This window comes from Chelonoidis abingdonii, chromosome 17, assembly GCF_003597395.2.
Source record: "Chelonoidis abingdonii isolate Lonesome George chromosome 17, CheloAbing_2.0, whole genome shotgun sequence".
NCBI classification, from domain to species: Eukaryota; Metazoa; Chordata; order Testudines; family Testudinidae; genus Chelonoidis; species Chelonoidis abingdonii.
In genome coordinates this window covers 9910116-9927167 of record NC_133785.1, presented here as the reverse complement: position 1 = coordinate 9927167, position 17052 = coordinate 9910116, and the positions used below count along the sequence as shown (strand labels likewise).

Here is a 17052-nt window from a genome sequence, read left to right as displayed (position 1 = left end):
GCACACCACCGAATTAATGTGCTTAGTGTGGCCGCGTGCACTCGACTTTATACAATCTGTTTTACAAAACCGGTTTATGTAAAATCGGAATAATCCCGTAGTGTAGACATATCCTTAGTGAGCTATGAACAGTGGGGAACAGGGGTTCCGACTCTGGCCATGCGGCAGTAAGAGGGAACTGGAGCGGTGTCAACCCGCACAGTTCCTAAAGCCTCAGACGCGCCACACAGTCAACACACAACACACATGCAGGTCAAGGGACTCTACTATGAACAGTTCCGGCTCCCAACTCATGGCACGCATGCACACCCACGTCTGGAATCCACGTAGGAACTATCACTTGAACTGGGAACTGAACCCAGGAGTGCCGACCCCATGCTGTAACTAAGATGAATAATCAGCATTTGTTTCAAACCCAAAAAGGGCAGATGGGGAGGGGGGGAAGATCCTTGCAGTCTAAGGTGCGTCCTCGATTCGAGGAAGATGCCACACAGGCGGAGCTCTGATTTGACAGGAGTCACACGCTGGGGCCTTTCCAATCACCCAGCCTGCTCTCCGGGATAGAAGCAGTGATCCGTGAGTGCCAGGCTAATAATCCCCCCAGCTCTTATATGGTGCTTTTCACTGTCAGTCTCACAGAGCTTTACAAAGGCTGTCAGTATCATCATCCCCGTTTTACAGATGGGGCCACTGAGGCCCAGAGCAGGAAGGGACTTGCCCAAGGTCACCCTGGAGGCCAGCAGCAGAGCTGGGAATAAACCCCACGACTCCCAAGTCTTAGCCGGGCACTCTCCCCTCGCTAAGCCCCACGGTCTCCCACTGTCCTCCCACCACACTGACCCCCTTGTTGAGCGGGTCGGGGGGAGGAGGCAGACTCCCGTCTCCCATAGGGCCCTACCCTACCGTTGCAGCTCCTTGCTGTCCTCCAGTAGGGCCTCCAGATGCGAGAAGCCAAACGCCCGGTAGAAGCAGTTGCCGTCGGGCCGCGTCTTCCGGATGTACGAGTACTTTTTGAGCAGGTCCTGTGCAGAGCCGGGGGGAGGCACAATTAGTCCCTCAAAGGGAAAGGGGCCAGGAGGTTAGTGGCCAACAGTGCCACATAAATACAAGGGGCTGGGAGGGAGAGCTCGAGGGGAGGCTGGGGGACTACGGAGGGAGAGAGGTCTGGGATTTAGGTGTCAGGGTGAGGCAGGCTGGGGCCTGCAATTCGGAGATGGGGGAGCCAGGAGAAGCAGGGGACCTAGGTGGAATCAGACAAGGGGACTAAGGAGGAAAGGGCCTGGAGTCATGGGGCTGGGATTGGGGGAAGGGTCTGGGAGTGCCCGGCTGGTCCCTACCTTGATCTTCTGTTGATAGATGTGATCGTCCTCCGCGTACTCCTTGTACAGAACTGACAGCTCCAGTCTGTCCGACACCAGGGGATTCTGGACGGCGATCTGGAAGGACAACAGGAGGCACCGTCACACTACCGAGGGGGCAGGGAGGGGGGGAGCAGTGGCCATGGCTCCCCAACCTCACTACGGAGGCACCCTGAGCTAACAGACACCCAGGGCCTATAGAAGGAGACTTGGAGCTGGCTGCAGTTCCCCCTGGGAGCTGTAGTCTGGCTCCCTCATGCCCCTATTCCTCTCCATAGGCCAGGGGACCCCGCTGAACTACATCTACCAATGCATTGCCTTCACCCTCTTGCTGAGCCACTGCCGTGCCTCTTGGGAACAGTAGTCCAGGTGGCTCGTGCACCTATTCTCCACTATAACTAGGACCCTACCAAATTCATGGTCCATTAACTTCATGATTTCAGCTATTTAAATCTGAAATTTTACAATGTTGTAAGTGTAGGGGTCCTGACACAAAAAGGAGTTGTGGGGGGGGTCGCAAGGTTATTATGGGGGTGAGGGGTTGCGGTACTGCTGTCCTTACTTCTGCACTGCTGCTGCCGGCAGCACTGCCTTCAGAGCTGGGCAACAGGAGAGCGGCAGCTGCTGGCCAGGAGCCCAGCTCTGAAGGCAAAGCTGCTGCCAGCAGCACCGCAGAAGGACGGCATGGTATGGTATTGCTACCCTTAGTTCGGCACTGCTGCCTGCAGAGCTGGGCGCCCGGCCAACAGATGCTGCTCTCTGGCCACCCAACTCTGAAGGCAGCGCAGAAGTAAGGTTGGCAATACTACTCTCCCCGCCCCCATAACCTTGTAACCCCCGCTACCACTCCCTTTTGGGTCAGGACCCCCAATTTGAGAAACACCGGTCTCCCCCATGAAATCTGTATAGTATAGGTAGAAATCTGTATAGTACAGGGAAAGACCAGATTTCACGGTCCATGATGTGTTTTTCATGGCTGTGAATTTGGTAGATTCCTAACTGTCACCCAGACTTCCTGGCTGGCATATACCTCCCACGAGGGCCCAGTCTCCTCTCTATGAAAAAGAACGCAAAAGCCATGGTTCACCACGGGAGATGTAGTCCAGCTGAAAAGCCCATCCACAGAGGAGAATGAGAGCATGAGGCACCCGAACTCCAACTCCCATGAGGCACTGCAGCAGCATTTCAGAATCAAAACATTTCAGTTTTCAGACATTCAGGTTGGGATTTTTTGACAGAAACCCCTGTACCACCACATTTTTCCCAGGGAAGAGGAAGTAACTTGTCACTGGAGGTTCTGGGAGACGTGTGGTTCCTATCTGTATTCCACTGAGGGTTACGCATGCGCCATGCGTCCGGAGCCAGAGATTTTGGAAGTAATTGTGTCTGTTGGTCCGCGTGTCCCCCCTTGCCTCGTCTCATGGTTTCACCCGAGACGATAAAGGGTGAGTGTCATAGTGTAATTCCTCAGTCTGAACCTTAGAGTTCAAATATGAGGTACTAGCATAAATTCCTCTAAGCTTATTTACCAGCTTAGATCTGATAGCGCTGCCACCAGCCAGAATTCCAGTGTCTGGCGCACTCTGGTCTCCCCAAAACCTTCCCTGGGGGACCCCAAGACTCAGATGCCCTGAGTCTCACCACAAAGGGAAATAACCCCCTTCCCTTCTCTCCTCGTTACTTTCTCCCAGGTTTCCCCTCCCTGTATGGCCCTGGAAGATCACCCTGTTTCAATTCCTTGAAACGCAAACCAGAGAGATCAGGTTTCTCTCACCCTCACTCAGAGTCCCTGCAAATGCAAGCTTTGTAACTCTAACCCGAAGAGATTTTCTCTTCCCCCCTTTCTTCTTCCTCCCACCAATTCCCTGGTGAGCTGCAGACTCAATCCCCTTGAGCCCCAACTAGGAAAAAATCCAACAGGTCTTAAAAAGAAAGCTTTATATAAAAAGAAAGAAAAAGACATAAAAATGGTCTCTGTATCAAGGTGACAATATACAGGGTTATTGGCTTAAAAGAAAAAATGAATAAACAGCCTTATCCAAAAAGAAATACAATTTAAAACATTCCAGCAAACTACACACATATAAATACAAAAAAAATATAAAAACCTATATTGTCTTATACCTGTACTTACAACTGGGAAACAGAAGATTAGAAAGCCTGAAGATAGAGAGATCCTCTCTCAGAGCCGAGAGAGCACTAGAGACACAGACAAAAGACACACACTCAAAAATTCCCTCCCTGAGCTTTGAAAAATCCGGTTTCCTGATTGGTCCTCTGGTCAGGTGTTTGGTTCCCTTTGTTAACCCTTTACAGGTAAAAGAAACATTAACCCTTAGCTATCTGTTTATGACAGTGAAGCAGACCAACCGCCTCTCCAGTTCCTTCTGCACCACAAATCGAACAGGTCCACAGCAGAGGGGAAGGAGGGTGGGAAGTGGAATACAGATAGGGACCTGTGACAGAGTGTGGGCAGGAACTCCTGAGCCAGCCCTCTGCCACACCAGCTCCAATTAAGGTAGGTAAATTGGAACTGGCTAGAAACCTGCACCTGATTGGGAAATGGGAAATAGCTGCCAGCCTAATTAGCCTGGAGCTACATACAGGCCCAGAGGAAGGAAACAAAGGCAGAGCCAGAGAGTGGAAGGAGAGCAGTAGCCCTTCCCTCCTGGGTGCAGATGCGGAGAAGACCGTGAGGCTGGAAACCCAAGCTATATGTGATGGGAGCACACAGTGCAAATAAACTGCACCGGTGATTGCTGAGCCCCAGGGTCTCTCAGTGGTTTGTGAATGCAGCATAGGCTGGAGGAAAGGGGCCTTGCTACAGGACCACATCTCTTGAAGAACCCTCAGTTACAGGTAAGTCACCTCCCCTTCTTCTTGGAGTAACAGTCCCTACTGTATTTCACAGAGGGTGATTAACAAGCAGTACCTAATTCAGAAGAGGGTGCAAGGAAGAGGGTGAAACTGCTGAACAGAGGACAGCCATGAAGAACAAGGCATCCGTCGGAGAATCTTGTACCAAGGTGTAATGTGTGGAAAAAGGTATGTCGTCCCCAGTGCCATGTGGCCGCCTTGCATACGTCTGAAAGCGGTACGTTGTGAAGGGCGGCCACAGTCGATGCTTGTGCTCTTGTGGAATGGGCTCGCACCCCAAGGAGCGGAGGCAGTCCCGATAACAGTGTGTTATGTACACCGAAATCCACTGTGTGAAGATCGCCTGCCCCTTAAGTCTCTCAGCTATTGCGACAAGTCTGGGGACATCCGGAATGGTCTCGTCCTCTGAAAGTATAAGGTCAGGGCCCTGTGGATGTCGGGGGAGTGCAGGTACTGCTCCTCCGCTGAGGCATGTGGCTTCAGAAAGAAAGCAGGTAAGCATATAGGTTGGCTGAGATGAAAGCAGGATACAACCCTGGCAGAAACTTGGGGTGCAGCCACAGGGAAACTTTGTCTTTATGGAACGTGGTGAAAGGGGGGTCTGCCATCATAGCCCCAGTGCGCCTATCCTTCTCGCAGAAGGAATAGCTACCAGGAAGACAACCTTCATGGAAAGGAGGGACAGGGAGCTGGAAGCCAGTGATTCGAAGGGCAACTTCATTAATGTTTTGTGAACGAGGCTGAGGTCCCATTGGGGAGTGATAAGTTGAACGGGTGGGAAGGTTCTGAGGAGGCCCTTCCAAAACCTGGCAGTCAATGGATGTGTACATAGGACTGCCCTTCCACAGTAGAGTGGAAGGCACTGACAACTGCTATATGGATCTTAATGGAATTGAGAGTAAGTCCCAATGTCTTCACGGACAAAAGGTAGTCCAGAAGAAGGGAATGTCCACTTCATCAGAGGCTAAACCCCTTGTTGGGCCCAGCATGCAAAGCACTTCCACTTGGCTCAATAGGAACGCCTCCTGGACTCCTTCCTGCTGCTCAAAGGAATGCCTTGTACTGCCGACAAACACTCCCATTCTAGTGAAGATGCCCATGCAAAAACTAAGCTCTGAGGTGAAGCATCTGCAGATCGAGATGCCTGATCCTGGCGCTGTGTTGTGAAAGCTGTTCTGGGAAAGCTGGCAGGAGAAGCAGGGGACGAGCTGACATGTGGAGCGGCTGTGGAAACCAGAACTGGCGTGGCCAGAACGGGGTGATCAGAATAACCATGGCCTTCTCCCTGATCACTTGGAGGACTCATGGCAGGAGCATTAGAGGGGAAAATGCGTAATTGATCTGGTCTGACCAGTGGAGGACTAGGGCATCACTCAGAATGGGCGCCAAGCCTCCCCCCATTTCCTGGAGCAGTATGTGGGCACTTGCTGTTGGTGTGGAAGACAGAGATCCATGGTCAGAATCCCCCACTGGCTGAAAATCATAGAATCGTAGAACTGGAAGGGACTTTAAGAGGTCATCTAGTCCAATTCCCTGCACTCAAGGCAGGACTAAGTATTATCTAGTCCATCCCTGACAACTGTTTGTCTAACCTGCTCTTAAAAATCTCCAATGAGGGAGATTCCACAACTTCCCTGGGCAATTTATTCCAGTGCTTAACCATCCTGACAGTTAGGAAGTTTTTCCTAATGTCCAACCTAAATTGCCCTTGCTGCAATTAAAGCCCGTTGCTTCTTGTCCAAGCCTCAGAGATTAAGAACAATTTTTCTCCCTCCTCCTTGTAGCAACCTTTTATGTACTTGAAAATTGTTATGTCCCTCTCTGTCTTCTCTTCTCCAGACTAAACCAACCTAATTTTTTCGATCTTCCCTCATAGGTCATGTTTTCTAGACCTTTAACCATTTTTGTCACTCTTCTCTGGACTCTCTCCAATTTGTCCACATCCTTCCTGAAATGTGGTGCCCAGAACTGGACACAATACTCCAGTTGAGGCCATATCAGTGCAGAGTAGAGAGGAAGAATTACTTCTCTCGTCTTGTTCACAACACTCCTGCTAATACATCCCAGAATGATGTTTGCTTTTTTTGCAATAGCATTACACCATTGACTCCTGTTTAACTTGTGATCCACTATGACCCCTAGATCCCTTTCTGCAGTACTTCTTCGTAGGCAGCCATTTCCCATTTTGTAGGTGTGCAACTGATTGTTCCTTCCAAAGTGGAGTACTTTACTTCAGACCATTTCTCCAGTTTGTCCAGATCATTTTGAATTTTAATCCTATCCTTCGAAGCACTTGCAACCCCTCCCAGTGTGGTATCGTCTGCAAACTTTATAAGTGTATGCTCTATGCCATTACCTAAATCACTGATGAAGATATTGAACAGAATCAGACCCAGAACTGATTCCTGTGGAACCCCACTCAACATGCCTTTCCAGTCTGGATGTTGTTGACCATGGTGTCATGAAGCTCTCGCTCGTGATCGGCAACAAATGTCCTGCTGAGAGAGTATGCAATCATGTTCTGAGCCCCTGGAAGATAGGCTGCTGACAACAGGATCTTGTGGGCAACGTACCAATCCCATAGATGAACCGCTTCCGCAGAGAGTGTAGTCGACCTTGTGCCCCCATGCTTGTTGATGTAATAAACAACAGTGATGATGTCAGACATGATGAGAACACAATGCAAGTGAACGGATGGAAGAAATGCATGACATGCTCACCGTAACACCCGAAGCGCCAGGATGTTGATGTGTATTCTGGATTCCCCCGAGGGGCCTGGGTCTCTTGCATCACATGCTCCCCCATGTGGGCACCCCATCCGGAGAGTGATGCACCCATGATGATAGTCGTGTCCGATGAAGATGAGAGGAACAGCATCATGGCAAAGACCTGTCTTGGGTACATCCACCACTGGAACGAGGAGAGCACCCTGGGAGGCACTGACAGCAGAAAGTCCGTGGTATATCCTGTGGGTGACTAGACTTTTGGAGCCACAGCTGAAGTCGGCGAAGTCGGAGGTGAGCGAAGGCAGTGATGCATGTGCAGGCTGCCATGTTGCCAAGGAGGGATAGGCAAGTCCTGACAGAACAGAAGAACTGTTGACTACTTGGACGATGAGTTCCTGCAGGGTCTGGAATCTGTCCCACGGTAAGTAGGCTTGTGCTGAGACTGAGCAGATGGAGGCCCCTATGAAATGCAAGGATTGCATGGGAACCAAAGTGTATTTTTCAACATTTACACTTACCCCCAGGGAAGAAAACAGCCCGAGTAACATGGAGGTTGAAGCTCAACTCTCGTTCCTGGATCGCGCTGTTGTCAAGACAGGGGAATGTAAGGACCTTGTGACGCCAGTGGTGGGCCACTATGACAGAGAAAATTTTGGTGAAGACCTGTGGAGCAGTGGTGAGTCCAAACCGTAGGACTCCATATTGGAAGTGTTCAGGGCCTACTGTGAACGTCGAGAATCTCCCCATTTATGCAAAAATAGGTGCCCTGCATAACGAGAGCCATAAAACACATGCCTCTTTCTACAGATGGTGTGATGGCTGCTAAGGTGACCATACGGAACTTTGGTTTGCATATAAAGCAATTGAGGCATCAGAGATCCAGGATTGGTCTCCACCCACCCTTCTTCTTGGGTACTAGAAAATAAGTGGGATAGACCCCCGCACCCTGATAGAGCATGTTCCTCCAGATTATCACTCCCCTTTCCAATAGACCGTTGACCTCTAGAGCAAGGATGATGTCATGAGAGTGGTCCCTGAGGAGGGGTTGGGGCGGAGGTGAGATAGTGTCATTAACTCAATCTTATAGCCATCTTCAATGACATCCAGGACCCACCTGTTCATTGTCATTGCACTCCAAGCTGGTAAAAAGATGTCCACCAGGCAGGAAAGGCAGGCAAGCGGTTGGACCTTATGGATCGCAAGGTCTTCTCGTCAGCTAGCCTCCAATTTCAGATCTTGAACTATCAGGTCTTATTGGCCAAATATGACTTTCTCAACTGAAAGTAAAGTCCTCCAATTTACTGTAGTTGCGACCCAGAAGGTCCAACCACTTGCCCTTCTTGTCCGCCAGGGTGGCGCATGGGTGCTGCTGCCTGGCCTGCTCAATTGCCACTTGGGTCCTGAGAGAATTGGGTGGGGGTGAGAGAACAGAAACTCAGACCCCTTAGCTGGCACATAGTACCCCTTTTCTGTCCCTCCCTTGAGGGTAGGAGCACCAGTGTCTGCGGTATGCCTAATGGCACGAGCCAGCAGAAGAATGCATCATTGATTGGTAGAGCAACTCTGGCCAGTACCAGGATCTGAATGTCGGTACCGAGGCCTGAAGGCTGTCCAGAAGCTGATGCTGTTTGTCCCGTACTTCCCTCCAGTGGTATATGAAGAATCTGTGTAGGAGGTCCTGGGACTGGTGAAAGTAATCTCGGAGTGAGGGGGGCGGAACCAAGGTCACTGTTGTGTCTGGAGAAGATGATGGAAATCGTTCCTGTTCCGGCGGTACCAGACTGAGCAGCTCATCCTCCAAAACCAGTTCCAAACACCTACTCAAGGATGCCCAAAGCAGGGATGGGGTGAACCCTCTCTTGCTGATTGGGAAGGCTTTGAAAGTGGATATTGAGACCAGAGTCCCCAGTATGGCCAACAGGATGGATCCACCAGATGCTGCGGAGAGCCTCACTGAGCGCGGAACCAGTGGCTTCTCTGCTGGGGTAGAGGAGGGTACTGCCACTAAGCTGACAGATACTCATAGCGGCGGTAGGAGATGGGTGGCCCCGCATTCAATCCAAATCCTCCAGTGAGGAAAATTTGGATCCTGATTCCAATGCCGGTAACATCGGAAGTGGTGGAACCATATAAACCATAAGGGAATAGGTGGAAGCACAACTCAACTGCGATATGTCCTGCATTAGAGATCGTACCTCCCTAGGCTCAGACTGTAGAGCAGATGTGGGCACACTATGGTCCACGGGCCAGATGTGGCCCACGGGACTGTCCTGCCCGGCCCCTGAGCTCCCAGCCGGGGAGCCTAGTCCCTGGCCCTTCCTCCGCTGTCCCTCGTCCCCCGCAGCCATACCGGCCACACTCTGACCCATCACTCCCGCTGGGCAGCGTGGGGAGCATAGCTGGCTCTGGCCAGGTGTCACGGTTGCGAGCTCCTGCTGCTGGTAAGGGGCGGGGGGATTGGGTAAGGGAGAAGGGGATCCTGGGGGGCAGTCAGGGAGGAAGGGATGGTTGGACGCGGCAGAGGTTCTGAGGGGGCAGTCAGGGGTCAGGGAACAAGGAGGGCTGGGAGTGCGAGTCCCAGAGAACCTGTCAGGGGACTGGGATGTGGACAGAGGTTGGGAGGGCAGTCAAGGGACAGGGAGCAGGGGGGTGGGCCACATCAGTTGGTGCTGGATAATCAGGTCCTCAACACTGAAGATGTTGGCCTCTGTGAGGACACTGACATTAGTGAGATGATCCTCGAACTTTATGTTGAGGATCTTCCAAAGAAAGTGCTAGTGTTCCAGGTTTTTCAAGTGTTTTCTGTAGGTCACATAAGGGCAGGTTCCAGGGGTCCTGGGAGGGGGTGGTCAGGGGACAAGGAGCAGGGGGGGTTGGATGGGTTGGGGGTTCTGAGGGGGGCAGTCAGGGGGCAGGAAGTGAGAAGAGGCAGATAGGTGGCAGGGGCCAGGCAGTTTGGGGAGGCACAGCCGTCCCCACCCAGCCCTCCATACAGTTGCGCAAGCCCGACGTGGCCTTCCAGCCAAAAAGTTTGCCCACCCCTGCTGTAGAGGAAGGTGTGGAGACCTCATTTCTTATGGAGCAAAAATTCCATGAGGCCCAGGCGCTGTCTCCAACCTCCCCAGTGTTAATGGCACGCACTCCACACCTGGAACTGAAGCAGAGGACGGTTTCGAAATCGACGGTTCTGTTGACTTAGAGGTGGCTGATTTGGAAGGTGTGCACAGCTTGGTACTGGCGAATCCACTGGTCTGTGCAATTTCTTGTCATGCTTGTAAGCCTTGGAACGTGCCACTTCTTCATAGCTGGAACTCGTGGAAGACACATTCCCCTTCTTGGGTCTGGAGGAAGACTGACTGCCATGCTTACGCACATGCTTCCTTGCCTCCCAACTAGGCTCCAGCACGAGGTCCATAATACTAGTACTGGCAGAACCAAACTCAATCTCTGCAGTCGGAGGTGCACTCCTGGATTTCTCAGGCTGATATACAGGAGGGGTTCCCCAGCCTGGATTTGATTGCAGCCTCATGGCGACCTCCATGATGTGCTTTTTGAGACAGAGAGCCCAGCCTTCTCGGGTATGCCTCGGGAAGGACAAGCAGATACTGCACCTGGATGAAATGTGGGCTTCTCCCAAGGATCAGAGCAGCATTGGTGCTCGTCGCTGACTGAGAACGAACAAGGGCAGGAGACGCAGATCTTGAACGCTGGAGTCTTCGCCATAATCCAGTACCCGGATGCAGGTGCTGGATTGGGTGGGAGGGACTGGTAATAGATTCTCCAAATTTTCTTATCTCCTAAAAACTACTACAAAACACTAAACTACAGTTAAAAAAAAACGAGAATAAAACTAAGTATGTAGAATTCAAATCCTTTTTATTTACAAGTGTGTCAGAGACGAGAGGACACAAGTAGCACTGACTTGGACTATGCAGTGGTGAGAAGGAACTGGAGACGCAGTTGGTCTGCCTTGCCCTTTGTCGCCTCAGATGAAACCATGAGGCAAGGGAAGGGTGCATGCGCAGACCAACAGACGCTAATACTTTCAAGACCTCTGGGTGCACAACGCATCCGTAAAACCTCAATGGACTACAATAGGAACTATCACTCAAAGAAGCAGCTGATGCTTTTTGCAGAAAAATCTGCCGTCAGAAACCTGATTTTTTACGGAAGAGCGGTTTGATGGAAAATTTTCAATGAGTCCTTAGGAGCCCCCCACACCAGTACACAGTACCCCACGCTGCCTAACACCCTTGGACTAGGAGCCCCGATAACACCTCCTCCAGCCCACAGGGGACCCCTCCTAGTCCCATCTCTTCCTCCCCCTCCTCTGCCCCTAGGGCCCTGACAACCACCCAGCCCCATCTATTCCCATGCCCCACCAAGCCTAGGTCTACCTCAGGAGTCCCAACCACCCCCTACTGCTCTCCCCTAGACATGGATCCCAGGCCCCAGGAGTCCTGACACCTGTACCTATGCTCCCAGTTTCCTATGGAGACAAAGGATGGAGCTGGGAGTGAAGGACAGCTGCGTCCTCATAGATTAGCAGTGGGAGCAATTTGCCCTCATCTGAGCAGCTGCAGTTTAGGGAGAACATGACTGAGGCTACATGCAACCCTCGTGGTGAGATCTGCGGGGTTAGCATAGGGAGGGCACCGGCCAGGTACCAAAACCCCAACATCCCAGAGGCTGCAGATGGAACGTGAAACTACCAGAAACTGTGAAGGGAGAGCAAGGACACAAAGGCCACTCTGAGATCCACCCACTGACCCCTCTCAGATCTGGCAGACTACTTTCCCCTACACCCAACCACCCTCTGAAGCCTCACCTCTTGCTGGATGCGATCCTGCTGAGCCATGATGGCTTCGTCGTACGCCAGACAGTTAACTCCTGGAAGAGAAGAAGATACGGAATGAGATGCTTATCCCATGCCAGCTGCACTCCAGCCAGTTCAGACCCCCATGGTCTCCAGTCTCAAATGTCAGCCGCCACATCTTAGGGGTCACCATCATGCCATCAAGAGGAGTTCCCCAAGGTTCAGTCTCAATTGACCTTTGCTCCCATCACCCTTCCCCCATGCTGGGATGGCTAACGCTGCCCGAGACAGAACTCCATCCGCGCAGCTTGAGGGGGGGAAGGCTAGTCCTTCGGGTCAGGTCACTCGGCTGAGATTCAGGATATCTGGGTTCAGTTTCTGGCTCCCCCATAGCATTCGAGCAAGTTGTTTCATCTCTCTGGGCCTCCAGATTCTCCCACTGCAAAATGGGCTAATGAGCCTTCCTCTGCTATTAGGCTCTGAGCTCTCTGGGAACTCTCTCTCGCTAGGTGTCTGTGCACTGGCCAGCATGATGGGTTCCCTGATCTCAATCAGGGGAGGTGGGAGGGGTCCTGTCCAGCTCCCAGCCCAGTGGGCCCTCCTCCCCTAGTACTGATCAGAGAAACCTGCACAGCGCTCAGCTCAACGGGGTCCCCGATCTAGGTCAGAGATCAATTTGTGCATCATATTGCCAAAATGAGCCATTTCCCTTTGAGGGTTAATTTTCGAGTTCCGACAGCAAATATTCTCCCTGGAGAAGGTAGAGCAAACGGAATAACCAACGCAAGGAAACCAACACTGACCCGGAAGCTGGGACACCAAACAGGGCTTGCTTTACAAATTACTTCTGTAACACGGATATTCTTATTCAGTAAGAAGTGTAGCTGTAACTAATCAATGCATCTCTCTGCGTGCAGCTTCAGCCAGTGGCCTCTGCAGAGGTCAGAATTTGTCTTTTTAAGCTCAACTCATTACAGGGACAAGTAGCTCTTTAGCAGACATAAACTGAAGCTACTGTTTGTAAATACCATTAAGCGAATCCATTATGCTTTTGCTATAACATGCATTGCAGATATTAAGGTGGCACCGTCAGCTTCTAAATGGTCACGCTTCTGTCCACAAAAGTTTGGCACAACTAGCAGCTAAGATTTGAGGGTCTTGTTAACGCACAAAAGTTGTGTCGATTTAACTAAAGGCATCAATTTTTAACAGCCCCAGGGATTAAGCATTGACACAAACTCCCCAGCAAAGTGCTGGATTCTCCATCTTAACACTGGAGGCCTTTCTGGAAGAGGCTTGAGTCAGCTATAAGCAATTGGGCTAAATACAGAAGGAAGTGGGTGAAATGACCTGACCTGTTCTATATAGCTCAGACTAGAGGATCTCATGGTCCCTTCGGGCCTTGCACTCTATGAATCACTAACTACACTGGTGTAGCTAGAGCAGCACAACCCCTAGTGTGGATGCAGTTATACCCAGTATAAAGGTGCTTTACTCTGGCATCATTTATTCCTGGACAGAGGACTGAAAGGACCTCTTGGGTCATGGCCTCCAGGACCTGCTAGTGCAGGCAGCCTCGTGCTATCATCCAACTCAGAAATGTATCCAGTTCCATCTTCAAACTAATTGGGGTGTTTGCTCCCCACTGCTCCTATGGGGAGGCTGTTCCAGAACCTCCACTGATGGGCGGAAGCCTTCTTCTCATTGCCAGCCTCCATCCATTCCTGGCCAGTTTACCCCATCAGCTCTTGTGCCAACACTGTCCTTTAGCTTCAGTAGTTCTTCTCCCTTCCTCGGCTTAACCCCCTGGTGCATTCATGGAGTACAAACAGATCCTCCCTCAGCCTTCATCTGGGCAGGCTAAACAACGGAACTGTAAAAATCACAGACATTGCAGAGAGATTTGAGGGCAAAGCTGGATTAAAGCACCTGGACCTCAAGCAAATGATCCCTTCTCCTAGCCTGAAAATCTATGAATAATAAACCACAATAGTGTGATATCTGAAATTACAACAACTCATCGAGCCAGATCCTTAGCTTGTGTAAATGGCCCTAGCTCTGCGCAAGTCCCTAGAGCTACAGCAATGTACACCAGGTGGGGATCTGGCCCATTACAACCGCTCTCCCATACTCCCTCTACAATCTCCTCTACATCCCGCGACATGATGTCACCTCTCTTTCACAGATGGGGAAACCGAGGGGTAATAATTTTGAGCAAGGCCTGGAACCCTGAGCTTTAACTCAAACAAGTCTTCCAAAGATGACTAATTTTTGGGTGTAAAAAGCCTCCTATTTATCACTGCTACCCATCCGCCTCTCAGTGCTGTCTGGCTTAGTTCAAAGACAGAGATAAGCTTTGCCAGCTCTGCAGGAAGATGAGAAAGCAATTTGGGTCTGTTCCATTGCATACATCACTGGTAGACGGGAGTTCCCAAGTCTGACTCCCAGCCCAACAGCATGCATCCCTGCTAATTCAGTACAGGTCCCCCTTTTTCTCTGCAGAGGCCACGTAACACAAGGTGGAAAGAAATACATGGGGTGCACATGCCCCAATTTTTCTCAGCACATTGAGGAAGAACCAGGATACCCCATAACAAAAGTCTTCCCCAGAGCAGATCCAGCCAGACCACAGCCCTATTTTATCAACAGAACCGTCTGGATCAGAGTCCAGAACTTTTCTTGCTGATGTGAACCGGTACTGACTCTACTGGGGACATCTCAACCAAAACAGCCTTTATTCTGCAAGAATTTAAATTGTGTCTATCGGTAATACTCTGAGGGCACAGACTGCACTTAAATGGGGCAAAGCTGATTGGGAAACTACTGGATAGGGAGAGAGGGAGTCTGTTTTCTTCACCTCCAAGCCACCCCAGATGCCCCTCATTATGCAGAGCCATTGCTTTTTCTAACAGTCCCCCCTCCACCTTTAAACAAACAATTAAGATATTATTTATTCCTCTCAGTCAGGGAAGGCCCAAGCAGGGTTTTAGCAAAACCATCTGGGATGCTTGATGGGAGTGGGGGGATGTGGGGTGCTGGCTTTTGGGGGGGAGGTAATCAGAGGGTACTGGGGGCTAGGTTAAGGGAAGGATGTGCGATGGGAGCTTTAGGACTCCCTTGCAACAGGTGATTTGGTTTGGAGGTTCTTTCCCCCACATCAGGTTTCCTAATCCTCACCACATGGCAGTAAGAAGCATGCAACCATGTGGAGGGAATGTCCTCAGGAGCCCAGAGAGGAATCCTGCCTCACAGGGAAGTCAGGACTGGGGTAGGCACAGACCCTGCTGCCAGGGTATGGGGCGGGTTAATGTGGACTGTACATAGGTCAGAGTGTGGAGGCCAGGTCTCTAGGCCTCAGGGAACAGATAGTGGGAATCCTGTCCCCCAAAGGGATGGTGGTGGAGATGGAGATTATATCTCTCAGAGAGGTGCTGCAGGGGGTGGGGTGCATACAGCCAGTGAAGGAGCAAAGTAGGATGTATATTGAAGTGCAATGAGGAGGGTGGGGATTCTCATTGCCAGGGCTGGGGAGGAACCTGTCTCCAGGGCCCCTGCTGATGGATGAGTGAGGTAGGGCAGGGCAGGCTATAGCATGCATTGCAGTGAAACTGAGGAATCCTGCATCACATGGGCAACCACATCTCTAGGCCTCAGGGCACAGATGGGAGTGTATCCTGCTCCCGGGGATGCTACGTTTGGGGTGGGCTGATTGCTACCTTTGCAGGAGCTGGGCAGAATGGGTTGGTGCATACTGGGAGGGGAGGGGGCACTAGGCCTCAGGACACTTTATGGAGAGTCCTGTCTTTGGGGTGCAAGGGATACCCTGTACACCTGGAAGAGGAGAGAGTTGGAGGCAATGGGGTGATATTTTCCCTGGGGATTATGCGGGGGGGCGGGGAAGTTTCCCCATCCCTGCTGATTGTGGTTGGGGACAGAAAGCAACTTCCAGGAGACATGGAGAAGGAGGCAGATCCTGTGTGAATTGGGGGAGCAGTTTGAGATTTGAGGGGAGGCCTTTCCTGGAGAAGGGGATCATGACCCCAGGGGATGTGTGGAGGCAGATCCTGTGCGCATGTGAGAGTTGTGAGACTTAGGCTAAGGAGAGGAGTTTCCTCTGGTGAGAACTGTGGGGTGTAGCTCTTAAGAGGAGGCAGGTGTGTTATTTGGAATAGGGTAATCCTCTCCTATAGGGGGTAAAGCATGTCTGGGATTTGGGGAAGAAACCATTTCTCTGGGTTTTGGGTGAGGGGAGGAGCTCTCTGTGGGGGAAGGAGGGTCGTGTCCCTTGGGGGAAGGTTGGGGGGAAAGTGGTTCCTGTGGAAGACAAGGTGAAGTGGGCAGATAAGCGACTCTGGGGAAGGGACCTTTCCTCTGAAGTCTGGGGGAGCCAGTTCTGGGAAGGGATACTCTAGGGGGAAGGAAGGCGTTTCCTACGGGGGATGCTAGGGGCGGAGGGAAGCAGAGCCAGGATTTTCCTGTAGAGGGCTGGGCTCTGGGGGAGAGAAGCCTGCCCTGGATTCGGAGCAAATCCTGTCTCTGCGGTCGGGGGGCCTGGGCCATGGGGAGGAACCTTTCCCTGGGCAGGAGAAGCCAGGCCTAGGGGTGGGGGTAGAGCCGAGGTTCCCGTCTCTCTAAAGGGGTCCCCGCGCCACCCTGCCCCGCCCTCTGTTACGGGGGCAGGGCCGCATTCCACCGGGGGGCTCCGGGGGTCCTTGTCCCTCCCCACGAGGGGTGGCAGGGCCTTGTCTCGGGCTGCGGGTATTGCGGGGCCCGTCTCTCTCCGGGGGTCCCGCCCCTCCCCCTGCAGTGCCTTATGGGGGGGCTCCCCGGCCGCCCCTCCCCCCTTTACCATCCGTGTCCCCCCCCAGCGGCTCCGGCTTCTGCAGAGGCTCCTCCGCCGCCATCTTTGAGCTGCAGCCCGCACCCAGCAAGCGCTTCCGGGGCACATCGGGCCCCAACGCCGGAAGTGCTTTGGCCCGGCCCTAGCAACCCCCCCAGCAACGCCCCCGTGGCAACTAGACCTCTCCCCCTAAGATCACAACCCCAGGCTAGGACTTCCACACTGATGGAGCTCGAAGGAGGGGTCTGGGTGCCATGGTAACAGGATGACACCCCATGCATCATTAGCATGCATGGTGATGTCATTGTGTGACGTCACAGCATCCTGCTCAAGCCACTCTTCTGTGCCATTGTGACATGATCATGACACCACAGTGGTCCCATGAAACCTATCATTGATGTGCCATTGTGATGCCGTCATGTAACACCAGGGGCC

At 52.0% G+C, this 17052-nt stretch overlaps 2 protein-coding genes across 2 annotated transcripts in view; both read right to left on the bottom strand.

Annotated features, from left to right (window-relative positions):
• Positions 1-16717, bottom strand: part of OTUB1 (OTU deubiquitinase, ubiquitin aldehyde binding 1) — a 27399-nt gene extending 10682 nt beyond the window's left edge. Inside the window, exons 1-4 of the mRNA XM_032804207.1 lie at positions 16627-16717; positions 11790-11851; positions 1338-1436; positions 904-1022 (exon numbers count right to left, since the gene is read on the bottom strand). Of these exons, the coding sequence (XP_032660098.1) occupies positions 904-1022; positions 1338-1436; positions 11790-11851; positions 16627-16681 (335 nt within the window). The 5' untranslated portion in view covers positions 16682-16717. The remainder of the gene's footprint in view (positions 1-903; positions 1023-1337; positions 1437-11789; positions 11852-16626) is intronic.
• Positions 1-17052, bottom strand: part of MARK2 (microtubule affinity regulating kinase 2) — a 360709-nt gene that overhangs the window by 142387 nt on the left and 201270 nt on the right. The gene's annotated exons all lie outside the window — the stretch shown is intronic.